This window comes from Cololabis saira, chromosome 6, assembly GCF_033807715.1.
Source record: "Cololabis saira isolate AMF1-May2022 chromosome 6, fColSai1.1, whole genome shotgun sequence".
NCBI classification, from domain to species: Eukaryota; Metazoa; Chordata; class Actinopteri; order Beloniformes; family Belonidae; genus Cololabis; species Cololabis saira.
Window position 1 is genome coordinate 11,263,674 of NC_084592.1, and position 14,146 is coordinate 11,277,819.

Here is a 14,146-nt window from a genome sequence, read left to right on the forward strand (position 1 = left end):
AAGGTGACGGCACGTGTGTCTTGGGTGAAAGAAGAGAATAAAGAGTTCCTGCACTAAACCCTGTGTCCTCTGTCCTGTCGGTCGACACCCGTAGCACTAGCCTTGTTACAATATTATACATATACATACATACACACACACACACACACACACACACACACACACACACACACACACACACACACACACACACACAGACTTACACAATCACTGGTTATATTGACATAGTTTAAATCTGCACATTTAATGGACAGATATAGATGATGAGAGTGCTTTAGGAGGCTTTCACAGAGATGTTAGAAAGAGTTAAACTCACAAAGTGAAATATCTTTGCATCGACATCTGTCTATAAATGTAGCACAAAAACCACTTGCTGTTGCTGAGAGTCGTATGTGTGTGTGTGTGTGTGTGTGTGTGTGTGTGTGTGTGTGTGTGTGTGTGTGTGTGTGTGTGTGTGTGTGTGTGTGTGTGTGTGTGTGTGTGTGTGTGTGTGAGGGGCGAGGGGGGGGCGGCCTGCGCGGGACAGCAGAGGTCGGAGGTAAAGCAAATTATTTCATAAAAATAATAATATCTACCCACATGTAATGAATTGGGTTATGTGACAAAATTTACACAAATAAACAAATAAAAAAAAAATAAAAAAATGGACAGTGCACCCACTACGTTGGGAACGCATTACCTGTTGCACGCATACGTGACGTGATCAATCAGTCTTCATCATGGATCCAAGTAAAAGACCAAATAAGCCATCAGGTTCCCAGTTCAGAAAAAAAGAAGAAAAGAAGAAGAGGAAAAACAGGCAAAAGATAAAGGTATGCAGGTTTTTCATGAGTGACGTGAGGGACAATAGCCTATAGGCTATTTATTAGGCCCTTGCTAATATTTTGCAATACTAATAGCCACTGAAGAGGACTGTTTTTGTTTTTTAGTTTTCTTTAACTAGCAACTATTAGTTGAGTCATGCAATTAAACCAAAGCTAGTTTGCTGTTGCAACAAGCAAGTGCCAGTTCACACAGATGTCCTTAATTTTTAATGCTATATAGCCTATAGGTCTATGCTAATTTAAGTAACCTAAAATAACCTACATTGACATGGCATTTTGTAAGCTGTGATAAAGCTTTTTGGAAAATTTGTAGTGTGTTATGCTTAGTTAATAGGATGTTCACAAATGTTAATTAAATGTGCATCATGGTTATTTTAATTGTGTAACTGATGCATGTGTGATGGAATCTAACTTACATATTGTATCTTAAATATGAATTCAGGGGCACTTCTGAAATATTTTGGAGCACCCGCTTTCCAAGATGAGGAGTCAGATACTTCCTCAGCAGCCACAGACCAGGTCCCAGAGTCTGATGAGGGGCCATCTACCTCTGCAGCCACACAGACATCTTCAGAGATGGTCCTGGAGCCGTCCTCCTCAGCCACATGTACCTTGCAGGGCTCCTCAGGTGTGTGTCTGTGCCCTGTTCGTGCACAACTTTAAAAAAAAAACTTTTGTAAACACTGTAAATGCTGTGAATAACATGAATACTAATGGCAATACCATTTTCTGTTTATTAGAAATGCCTCGGCCAGTGCTGGACAGACCGGGCAGACCCAAACGGATCGTGAGGGTCTGTTGGGAACGTCTGGCTGAGCCCTCTTTCAGGGACATCTTCAACTCTCACCTCCAAGAGAACTTCTCTCAGATCCCGGGGGAGGCGGGGGACATCGAGTCCAAGTGGACCATGTTCTCTGCCTCCATTGTCGACGCGGCGGCTCGAAGTTGTGGACGCAAGGTCTCCGGTGCCTGTCGTGGCGGCAATCCCAGAACCCGGTGGTGAACACCCCGGAAGTAAAGGATGCCTTCAGATTGAAGAAGGAGTCCTACCGGGCTATTTTAGCCTGTGGGACTCCTGACGCAGTAGATAGGTACCGGCATGCCAAGCAAGCCGCAGCTCGGGCAGTCCTGGAGGCAAAGGCCCAGTCCCAATACACCCACTACCCCTACTTTTCAGCCCTACCCCTAAATTTTGCGCGTTCCCGTGAGGGTAGTGGTGCCCCAATTCCTCTTTTCATCTAGGGGGAGTGCGGAAAACGAGGGCGAGTGGTTATGAATCTAGCCCTACAGAGCGAGGGTTTTCAGATGCACGCTAGCTGACCTAGGGCCAGAAATATTTCCCAGAATGCTTTTGGTCGTCATTTGCGGACTGAATCAAAAAAAAAAACATGGCGGACATTTGTTATTTTTTAGTGAATAAAATCAATATTTTGGGTTAGTCTCTGCATAAAAATGCGTGATTTCTAGCGAGAAATATATATTTTACTTTCATAATATTCACTCAGTGAATGTATATAATCACTCGCTTGCCCGTTGTTGCAAAGTCTTTTTAAAACCTCGCCAGAATAAAGGCTGATTTATGGTTCTGCGTTACACCAACGCAGAGCCTACGGCGTAGGTTATGCAGCGATGCGCCGTACGCCGTACCCTACGCCGTAGGCTCTGCGTCGATTTAATGCGGAACCATAAATCCGCTCCCGAGCCGGCAGGCAGTTCTCATCTCAAAATTTTCGGAGCAAATTTCTTAACAGGCGTGACTACAACAGTTAGATTTAATCTATAAACCAACATTTATCTTCCTAAATTATTTATTTCAACCAGCGGTAATTCATCGATCACGTCTGTACTCCGGCTGTGAGCTGCTGCTGCGCCCTCTTCTCCGAAAACATCAACATCAAATTTCTTAACAGGCGTTATTTGGATAAACTGAGCCCAGGTTGGGGATCTTAACAGTTACTTTTATGCCTGAAAAAATATTAAAACTTAATAAAGTGGCATATTAACAGTGCTACAGCTGAAATTAAAACAAATCTGACGAGTCACAGGATTATTTCTCTCTATTTCTCACAAAAAAATGCTTGCTCCCTTGGTCAAAGTCTGAGACGAGTCTGCCTGTTTTCCCTCGGTCGGCGAGGCAGATCGACGCAGAGCCTACGGCGTAGCTTACGTAGCCTACGGCGTAACCTAACAGCATTTACTCCGGCGCGATTCTTCGCAAACAACGGACAAAAAAGGGATTATGTACATATAGATTTTCTCTATATATTTAGTTTTATTATTCTTTGTATGGTTTTCATTTTGGCATGATTTACTGCTACACTGTGTAACTTATTAACAGTCAATTTATTTTGTTTGATTGTTCAGGAAGCAGAATATCTGGGTGCTCCTGCCGGCGCCTCCTTCAGGCCTGGAGAAGCACTGCATAGACCTGAGGAGCCACAGCTGAACCGAATCCTCTATAATTACGTTTGGTTTTTGTCTCTTGTCTCCATACACCCTGAGGAAGGCGCAAGCCGACACACGTTGGTGTTTTTTAGATGTAACCCAGTCTAAATAAAGGTTTGTTTTTTTTTTAATTTTTTCAAGCCACCAGAGTGCCTGCATTTTTTCTTATGAAGAAAATCATATTTGTGATATAAAAGAAAGTGAACATGGGTCAATTTGACCAAAAGACCACAGAAGGGTTAACTATTAACATTTCAACATGAAGAAAATCATATTTGTGATAATAAAGAAAAGTGAACACGGGTCAATTTGACCAAAAGACCACAGAAGGGTTAACTATTAACATTTCAACAGTCAACTCATACAAAGCTTCCAAATACAAGCTGTCTCCGATCATTGGCAGAGATAAATTCCTGGCAGAGTTTTTTCCTGTCCAAGGCATCAACCCTTTCTTGGTGTATGTGACAAACTGCCACATTGTTCAGGCGTTTCTGTTTCATCCAGTTGCGAAGCCAGGTCTTTAACCTCCTCAGTGCGCTGAAACTCCTCTCAGCTTCAGCAGACGATGATGGAACAACCAACAACAGCCTCACAAGGACCTCCACCTGATCAAAAAGACCTCTGACTTCAGGCAGCATGCCTCTCAGGATATCTGCAGCTTCTGTGCTTGATATGTATGTGTTCTTTGACTTGAACATGGCTAACTGCACATCCAACATCCTCCTGTTAATCTCTGGATACTGGTCCACAATGGCATCACTTGTTCCAGTTACAAGCACATTCTCCAACTTCTGAAGAACTTCAAGGCTTGTTTGATGAAACCGCTCTCTGAATTGCACATCTGCTGTGTCAAGTATCTTGAAGAACTCCCTTCTGAAGTAATCAACAGGAGCTGCTGGGGCATGTGCTGCAGCTTCACCAGCTAGGCGTTTTGGTGGCCTACGGATACGAAGCATTTCAATAGGGTTGATGTTTAGTGAGGTGACCAGCTCTGTTGCACTGTCAAAGATCTGTCGGAATCTTTCCTCTGTTCTTTTCTCTTGCAGAGCTGTCTTGACATAATCTACTGCAGCCTGCATGCCTGCAACTGTGGTGGTTTGCTTTTGTAAGGACTTGTTGAGGCATTCCATTTCCTCAAGAACGTCCAAAGCAAGATGGAGTCCCAGCACTGTGTTCCCTTTCTGGAATCTGTCAAGGAGACCATTTGCCTTCGTAGCTGTTTCAGAGCCACCAGTTGAAGCCATCTCCTCCAAACTAAGTAACACTGCCTCATACTGTTTGAGGACTGAATGGACTGCTGCGACTCGCACAGTCCATCGTGTAGGACACAGTGGCTTCAGTGTGGTAAATGATCCATGTTCAGATGTGGCAATGTTGCAGAAGATGGTCTTGAACTTTCCTGAAAGTCCAAACAGATGCCCCAATTCATGGACCCACTGCAGCGCATCACGGACGACAGATGAGGCTGCACAAGTTGCCTGTGTTATCAAATTAACACAGTGAGGACCACAGTGTACGAACAGTGCCAGTGGTTGTGCTTGTGTAAGATAGGCCTGTGCACCAGCATGTTTTCCAGACATATTTGCTGCTCCGTCATATGTCTGTCCCCGGAGCCCATCAAGAGACAAATTGAGACGAAGCAGCACATCTTTGGCTACATTTACTAGGTTTTGTCCTGTTGTGAGTGACACTTCATATAAACCAACAAATTCTTCACGAGGATTTTTTTCTTCTGACGAAAGGAGGGTCTTTTTGCCCCCTAAAACGTGCCCAAAAAGTCACCAAAATTTGCATGCAAGCCAGGCCTGGCGAAAAATTTGATATTTAATGGTTTGCATTAATGGGCGTGGCAAAATGGCTCAACAGCGCCCCCTAGAAAACTTTGTGCCTCAAGCCCGACAATACGGTTTGACGTACATGCGAAAATCGGTAAACACCTGTATCATGGCGCAACTTAAAGAAAAGTCTCTTGGCGCCATGGCCGAAACCGAACAGGAAGTCGGCCATTTTGAACACTTTGAATTAATCGCGTAATTTTGGCGCAATTTATGCCATTCCTCCGCATTACTTTTCTCAGTCAAAAGCATTAGCCTACCGTGGTGACGCTAGATGACAAAAAGCGGGCCCCCCCCTTCATCTGATTGATATTGATATTTCCCTAAAAGTCACCAAATTTTGCATGCAAGCCAGGCCTGGTGATAAATTTGATATTTCATGGTTTGCATTAATGGGCGGGACCTAATGGCTCAACAGCGCCCCCTAGAAAACCTTTCTCTGCCATAACTTTTGAATGGTTTGACAAAGAGTCGTGGGTGGTGTCATCGGACTCTGTATTGAGTCCTTGAGCTTCATTGGCCTGAATTAGCCCCGCCCCTTCTTCTGATTGGTTGTTCCTATTTTCTGCCATAACTTTTCAATGGTTTGTATAAGGAGTCGTGGGTGGTCTCATCGGACTTAGTTTTGAGTCCTTGACTTTTATTGGTTAAAATTGCACACGTGAGGGCCCGTTCATCGCTGCTTGCAGCTTTAATTGCGATTGCATCTTTACAGGCCTTAACAAGAAATCAATCAGGCAGCTGCAACTGATCCAAACGCTGCCGCCAGAGTCCTTACAGACACCAGGAAACTGGACCACATTACACCGTATCATGAAACCGCTACACTCGCTTCCAGTCAGTCAAAGTTTAAAATCTTACTGCTGGTCTACAAAGCACTGAATGTTCTTGGACCAAAATACATGCTTGATCTGTTAGTTCCCTATGAAGCACCCAGACCCCTTAGGTCACCTGGATCTGGTTTGTTGTGTGTCCCAAGAACAAGAACCCAGCAAGGTGAGGCAGCGTTCAGTTATTCTGCTCCTCACCGGTGGAACAAACTTCCTGTAGACCTGAGGTCTGCTCAAACTGTCAGCTCCTTTAAAGGGGACCTATTATGAAAAACACGTTTTTTCTTGTTTTAACATATATAAAGTGGTCTCCCCTCACCCTGCCAGCACAGGGGAGACAAAATACCATGAATTTCTGCAAGGTCTCTGACCCCTGCCGGACAGAGTCCCCCAGTGTCATGTGGTTTTTTTTTGAGCCGATTAAAATCTGCTCCCGTCGTTACGTAACGACGGGAGCAGATTTCCATAGGTTCAGCCTCCGCTGCTGAAACCACGCCCACAACCAGCTCTGGAGCGGTGCTTCCTTCAGCCAGTCGGACGCGGCGCCGCGGCGGAGCGGATCCGGGTTAAATCATCCAGGTTCCCGGATGGTTTGGGAGCTGGGTCCTCGGGGATCTGTCCCAGGCTGGACCAGCTTCACCCTCCGAGATTTTCAGGCAAATCTGTCGGTTTGATCACCAGTAACGGGCGATGCGCACAGGATGCGCTCCGGAGCGATCTGTGCGCCCGCCGTCAGGTTGCGGCGCCCGTCGCGCAGCATCCGCCGGGCAGATCCAGCTGAAATTCCGCTGGTCGGTCCCCGGGAGTCCCTGCTACCAGTCCAGGCGGGTTCCTGCGGTCCCGGCCGGTCGGAACCGGTCAGATTCCCCCGTTAAAGCCGCGGTGATGCGCGCTGCTCCAGCAGCGCTGCTCCCGGGCGCCCGGCGTGGCTCCGGGGCCAGCGTTCAGCATCCGCCGGGTAGATCCGGCTTAAATAGTGCATAAATGTTATTTATATACAACTCATATTTTATTTTTTTAACAATAAAGTTTCCATTTGTGAAAATTCAGTGTTGTGATAATTTACAGGCTCGGGCTGCTCTGGCGGAGCGAGGTTTATGCTCCTCCCCTCCTACACGTCATTCAGGGAGCCAATCAGCGCAGAGCCTCATTATCATACCCCCCCCTTCCCTAAAAATGAGGCACAGAAAAAGAGGTTAGAAGCGGTAAAACTAGAGACATGGCCCACAGGCTGGATTTTGTGATTTATGTAGAAAAAACAAGCTTTAGATTGTTTTTAAGACATTCAAGGCCTGTTTAAAATATACATTAAATGCCATAATAGGTCACCTTTAAATCAGGCCTAAAAACATTACTGAAGCAGACTCTTAAATTAAATACTTACCTGCTGTACTCTACTGCCCTTTTTAACAACTTTTGCTTTTTATTATTTTACCTCTTGTGTCTTGCTGCTTTTAATGTTGATGTAAAGCACTTTGAATTACCTTGTGAATGAATGAATGAATGAATTTTATTTTTGTGTCATGTCCGAAGACCCATCCCTTTGAGGGATTATAAGACACCAGAAACAGAAAATCATCAAATACACAATATCACACACACTTAATTGGGAGCTGCACAATGTACACCGGAAAAAAAAATACAATAAAAATTAAATAAATAAATCAAAAACCAGAATGTATATTCTTACATATATGTTACTTTTCTTCGCCTATCCCACGCTTTCTCCAAATAGTCAGCATGATCAAAAATCCATTTGAGCCTCTCAGCATCGCTTACCCACATCAAATCCAGATTCTTACATCTATCAAATAATTTTTGACGCAGCTCATGATACAAAGGACAATAAAATAAAAAATTTAACTCATTTTCAATGTCATTAATCTTACAGTAAGGACAAATCCTCTCTTCTTCTGGGACCCCTCGATAACGTTAAACGATAATTTATGAACCCCTAAAAAATATCGGATTGCCCTATTCTGTACCCTTTGTCCTTTCATGTTTTCCTTTAAGCCCCATACTCCTGCCATATAATCAATAACAGGACAGACGCACGTCTGAAATAATTTGGAATAGGAAGCATATCCCAAATCGCCCAGCTTTTTAGTCTTTCCTATCACACCACCAAGTGCCCTACTTGCAGATTCAGCTAACAGAGATGTACCATATTCAAAATGTAGATGTTCATTCAAATTAAAACCTAGGTATTTGTAGTTTCCTACATACTCTAACTTTTGTTCCCCAAAATAAAACTGTATGTCACTCCTTTTTGTCCCAATCTGTCTAAAATGCATAATCTGAGTTTTGCTATAATTAACTGTAAGTCTCCACTTTCTACCCCATTTCTCCGCGCATACCACCATTTTCTGCAGATCCTTTTCGTTTTCAGCTACCAAAATGATATCGTCCGCATAAAGCAAAATATCTAATTTGTTACCATCATAGTTAAGACCCAGTCCTAGGTGTTTTATTTCCTTAACTAAATTGTTAATAAAAATGGCAAACAAAGTAGGAGAGAGGCAATCCCCCTGCTTGACACCAGAAGGCGTAGGGAAACACCCTGAACAATATTCGTTAACTCTAACACAAGCCTGGGGATCTTTGTACAGTGACTGTATGGCCCAATAGAATTTCCCACCTATCCCTTCCTCAAGAAGACGATAGGCTAGTAGATCTCTGTTAACAAAATCAAAAGCTTTTTGAAAGTCAATATAACACGCAAATGATGATTTGTTTTGCATTATTCTATTTCTGACTAAGGTAGTGATTGAAAATACATGATCAACACAGGCTCTAGCCTTTCTGAAGCCATTCTGCTCTTCTGCTAAACAACTATTCTCTTCCAGATAGGTCATGAGCCTTATATTAAGAATAGATGTATGAAGTTTGTATGCTGTGCTCAATAAACTGATACCACGATAGTTTAAAGGTATTCTAGGATCATCTTTTAAAGATTTCGGTATTGGGCTAACAATAGATTTGTACCATACTGACGGAATAATCCCATTTTCAAAACAAAAATTAAATAAAACATAAAGAAGATCTATGAACATAGAACATTTCAATATTTCATTTGTCAGTTCATCAAACCCTGACGCTTTTCCATCTTTCAAAGTAGTGATAACTTTCTTCACCTCCTCTAAATGAATATCTTCATTCAAAACATTATCCTGCTCAAAAGTAGAGTGAGAGGATTTATTTTCTAATTCGTATTTAAGACAACAAATTTCATTAAAGAAGACTGAATCAAAATAATCCCCCTCTTGGTTACCTGAAAATAAGTGTGTAAAACACTTTTCCCATTCTTTTAATACCTGTGTGATATCTGAAATTATTTGGCCCTTATTGTCATACACCTCCAATGGTATTTTACTTCGTCTTCTAGGCCCAAGTTTATTAATCTGGTCCCAAAAACGTTGGGGATTGGTAGTGTGCATTTCTTCTAATTGTAAAATGTATCCCTTGTTGTACTGTTTTTTAAAGTAACGTAAACTTTTATCAAACAGATTTTGACTCATCTTAAAATTGACTCTAAGCTGTTCTTTTTGGTCTTTGTCACCTTTATATTTCAGGTAAATATGTTCTGTTCTATACATTGCCCTCCACAGGTCCCCCAACTCCTCATTCCAAAATGGTTTATTAGGTCTATGAATTCTATTTTCTGACTTGGAGAGTCTTTTCCTTGGTCCAGTCCCCCCTAACTCATTGTATAGGAGCTCACAAACTCTACTGTACCATTTGTCAATATCTTCCTGGGAGTTCCGTATTTCCTGCATATTTTCAACCAATTCAACTACACCTTTTTTCATTTTGTCTGACAATTGATTTGGTACATTCCTACATAATCTTCGGGTCAAAAATATACTATATACAGATTTATTTGATTCATGATCATTCTCGTTTATTAAACCAGTTTTTGGCCGCACCTTAAATTTAAGAAATAACAGTGAGTGATCTGGGACCCGACACCTATCACTAATCAAATCATAGCATTGGCAGTCTGATATAAGTTGAGATGAGGAAAGTATCTTGAAATCTAAACAGGTTTCTAAACAATCATAAGGTACAGCCATATAATCCACAACAGCCCTCCCCTTAGCTGAGATTGATGTAAAATTGTCATCAAGTGGATTTAATCGACCATTTAAAACACACATTTTAGAATCTAATAGAAATTCCAAGAAGGCTTCTCCATGGTGATTCACACAGTCATCAAGTGGGGTTCGCACTGGTATATTATCAACTTCACTTAAATAATCTAGCTGTTCGACTATTTAGGTTTCCACAAACGTAAATTGCGTCCATATTTGAAAACAAATAAACCTGGCTCAATAAATGAGCAAAAAAGGAAGACGCATTCCTTCCCCAATGAGACATTTCAGGTGGTAAATAACATGAGTAAACAACAAATGAATAATCCGTGCATCTGTGTTTAAAACAGATCCCTTGTGTTTAATTGTGCTATACAAATAAACTTGTATTACCTTGCCTTGCCTTCTCTCGTTACTTTATTGGCTCTGCTGGTCACCTCTACAAGGATGTTCACTACAGCTCTGTGAGCTTCCTTCATTTTTGTTGATTACTGACATAGTGCTATACAGCTGTATACAGTTGTCACAAGAGATGACCAGGACAGGATCAAAGTTACTTTGGTTGTTTGTTGATGATGGTAGGGACAGGAGACTGCAAGAGCCAGGCAACTCTTCCTAATAATAGTAATCACATATTTTCCAAATTGGATTGAAACTGTTATTTTAACATGACAAAAATATTTATATAATTTATTTCACCTTTAGGGGTGCGTTCTGTTATTTTGCAAGCAAACAGCTGCTGCCCAGCTAACTGGAGCCAGCTGACTTCTGTATGCTGCAGTCTGAAAAGTAACTAAAGCACACAGATGCACACACACACGCGGCCATCGTGACAATGGTAATGCGGATGTGTTATTTCATATAAACGTTCTTAAATTAGTACTTTTAACGTTTTAACACGTTTTATATTGTTGAAACACATACGATGTTGTAGATAACATGAAGCTTTTCAGTTTGCGGTTTTTGCCAGCTAATAGACAGTCAAACTAATAAGGCAGCATTGGCTCTTAAAGGGAGATTTGTTTAATTTAAGTTTTGTTCTACTTACAAAAACATAAGAGAAAGGAAAGTACGGACAAAACAAACTAGTGACTAGATAAAAAGCGGTATTTACTACGTGGCAAGACTGTCATACATATAGGAAAAGGATATTTGATTTTATTTTTATCTTTTTTGTTTTTTACTATAGTACGTTGGCTTCACTGGAGCCTGACTGCAAAATTTGAAGTGAAACAATGAGTTTAACTGCTTTTCTAAACCATGGATAGAACAATGCATAGATTACTGGATTTAGAGTGGAGTTAATATAAAATAAAAAAAGTGCATAGGATCCATACGAGCCACTGAGCAAGTCATCTCCTGCAAGAGAAACACCATAATATGGGCAGAAACATATTAAAAAAACAACTACTAGAACACCGAGAGTCTTGGCTGCTTTCAGCTCAGATTTTCTTGGCGCTGTTTTCACTGAAAACTGAACTGTGATAGTTGTGATGTGAGAGCGCATGGCACGAGCCTGAGAAACAGCCACCATAAAAACTCTCGAGTACAGAACTACAATGACTGTAACTGGAATAATAAAGCTTATGACAAGATCAACAGTTCCTGGAATGTAATCCACAGTAATCATACATTCTCCATAGCACGAGTTATGCCTCCCTGGTATTATAAAGTCATCCTTTACAATAAGGCCACCATAGAAAACAGAACACAGCCAACACACACACACACAGAGTTTAACTCTTTTCTCTGTGACTCTGGTTGGATAATGCATAGGGTCACAGATGGCTACATAACGGTCAACTGATATGAGAACCATGTGTCCTACTGAGGCAGAGGTAATCATGAAGGACAAAGAATTATACAAAGAACATAATATGTTACCAAGAAACCAACATGTCATGTTTCGGATGATTTCTACAGGCATCAAAAGGAGACCCATGAGGAAGTCTGAGACAGCCAGAGAGAGGAGGAGGATGTTAGTGGGAGCGTGGAGCTGCCTGGAACGAGACAGAAAAAGCATCATGATGGCAACAAGTTCATGCAACTTCAAAACAAAACAATAAAACAAGTGTTGAAGAAAATTATTTTTAAATAACTTTAACTGGAAATATCACATTTTCATTAGAATTAGATCAGAATTTAGGACCGGCTGTCTCTGATTTCAAGAATGAAAGCAACAGGTCATATTTGAATTTAGCTGTAAAAATGTGAATAAATAATGAGGACAAAGATAACAAAGCAATACAAAGAAAATGGCATAAAAAATATAAGTCCATCTCTGCCTGTAGTGGGAGACTGAGATGATAACAAGTAGGTTAAGAGCCACTGTCATCAGAGAGATAGTCGACAGCGTGATGTGAAGCAGCAGAGCTTCAGTCGAAGGAGAACCAGGGCTCCTGCAGGAGGTGTTGGAGAGTTGTGGAAAGCAGAGGTCTGCACCATCCTGGATCACCATCTTCCTATGATCTACGTAGAGCTGCAGATCTGGCTGCTTTCTGAGCAAAACTCTGATATATATGACTTAGTGCCCCTCCCTATGTCTCGCTATCCGACAGGCTTTGATGTCACCTGTCCTGTACTCTATGGCAACCTGAAAAAAGATTTCTTCTCTATCCTTTATCAGACCTCCATTTTCTTTACTACTTTGCACTTTGAAAACACTAGTTGAACATTTGTTTTTACTAGTTCAACATATTTTTGCATTAGTTGAACTAGTTTTAGAGGCTGTACTAATAAAGTAATGCACTACTACCATCATAGACACATAATATAAAATATAGCTGTTAGACATCTTTATTACTGTGCGTGTGTACTGTGCGTATATACTTGGATATCATAGCAGTCGTGCACCACTATTGGCCAATCAACACTTCTTTACATTAAATAAAAGTTACTTAGTGAAATACACTTGGGGGCAGAGTGTAAACTCAGCTTAGAAAAAACACCCGATACCCACGTTGTCATTCCATTGAATAGGCGCATTATCAATGATATCATGCCATATCTTTAGGCCAGTATGTCCCTACTGGCCTACCAGTATGTTCTGGTAGATTGATATCACCCATTTTTAAGGCTGACATAATGTTATTGTATTTGTTGTCACGTGACCGGTCATAGGTCCAAACATGTACCCATATTAACTACATAAAATATTTAGGCCTTCTATATAGAAAAAAACAATGTCAAATTCTTGCTGGAAATGTTAAGAAAATGCATTTAATTTCCGCAAAAAAGTTTTAACTGTCGAAACTTTGTTAAAAGTATTAATAAATCATAAAGAATACAATCATAATGTCGGCCATGTTTGGACCTATGACCGGTCACGTGACAGCAAATACAATAACATTATGTCAGCCTTAAAAATGGGTGATATCAATCTACCAGAACATACTGGTGGGCCAGTAACGTCACAGCACATACAATAACATTATGTCAGCCTTAAAAATGGGTGATATCAATCTACCGAACATACTGGTAGGCCAGTAGGGACATACTGGCCTAAAGATATGGCATGATATCATTGATAATGCGCCTATTCAATGGAATGACAACGTGGGTATCGGGTGGAAAAAACAACCGTAAAATAAACAAGAAAATTGTTGAAAGAGGAAATTTTTTTTATCGAAACATATTGAGCAAATATGTATACAGTCGAAAAGAAAACTTGAAAAAGAACTCCATTGTATGAAGAAAAAGAATACAAAATGTATTCTTAAGCTCTGGAGGGAATATAGGTAGGGAATACATTTATCTCAATGTTACTGTAAACCTGGAACAGATCGAGACAATCGCTTCGAGTATAATTGTTAATACTTGTTCGGTTAGCTAGAAAATGTACACTTGCTTTTAGTTTGGTTAACAGGAGTAGAAGACTGATTGAAAATTCACAACTATTTTTTAATACTTTGAAGGAAGCCATACGAGAACAGTCTAAACTGGAAAATTTCTGGACTTTTTGATATGGGCATGCCCTACGGCTCATTTGTCCCCCCTTGCTGCTTGTTCTGGTTCTGGGTGGGGTGGTACTGATAGTGTCCGAGTTGGTCCTGGTTCTGTCTGAGGTGGTTCTGGTTGTGTTTGGGGTGGTTAATAATAGTCAATAAACCACATCCCCTGCT

At 41.1% G+C, this 14,146-nt stretch overlaps 1 protein-coding gene across 1 annotated transcript; it reads right to left on the reverse strand.

Annotated features, from left to right (window-relative positions):
* Nucleotides 1–11,208: 11,208 nt before the first annotated feature.
* Nucleotides 11,209–12,483, reverse strand: LOC133446367 (trace amine-associated receptor 13c-like). Its single transcript, XM_061724384.1, has 2 exons — nucleotides 12,311–12,483; nucleotides 11,209–12,025 (listed from the first exon to the last, which is right to left on the reverse strand). The coding sequence occupies exons 1-2, from the start codon at nucleotides 12,481–12,483 to the stop codon at nucleotides 11,209–11,211; spliced, it is 990 nt and encodes a 329-aa protein (XP_061580368.1).
* Between the last annotated feature and the right edge of the window lie 1,663 nt (nucleotides 12,484–14,146).

What these genes read in the sequence shown, in the direction of transcription:
- LOC133446367 (XM_061724384.1), bottom strand. Translation starts at nt 12,483, where the DNA reads ATGGTGATCCAGGATGGTGCAGACCTCTGCTTTCCACAACTCTCCAAC. An exon ending in ATCTCAGTCTCCCACTACAG is followed by an intron (nt 12,026 to 12,310) that starts GCAGAGATGGAC and finishes GTCTCGTTCCAG; the next exon opens with GCAGCTCCACGCTCCCACTA.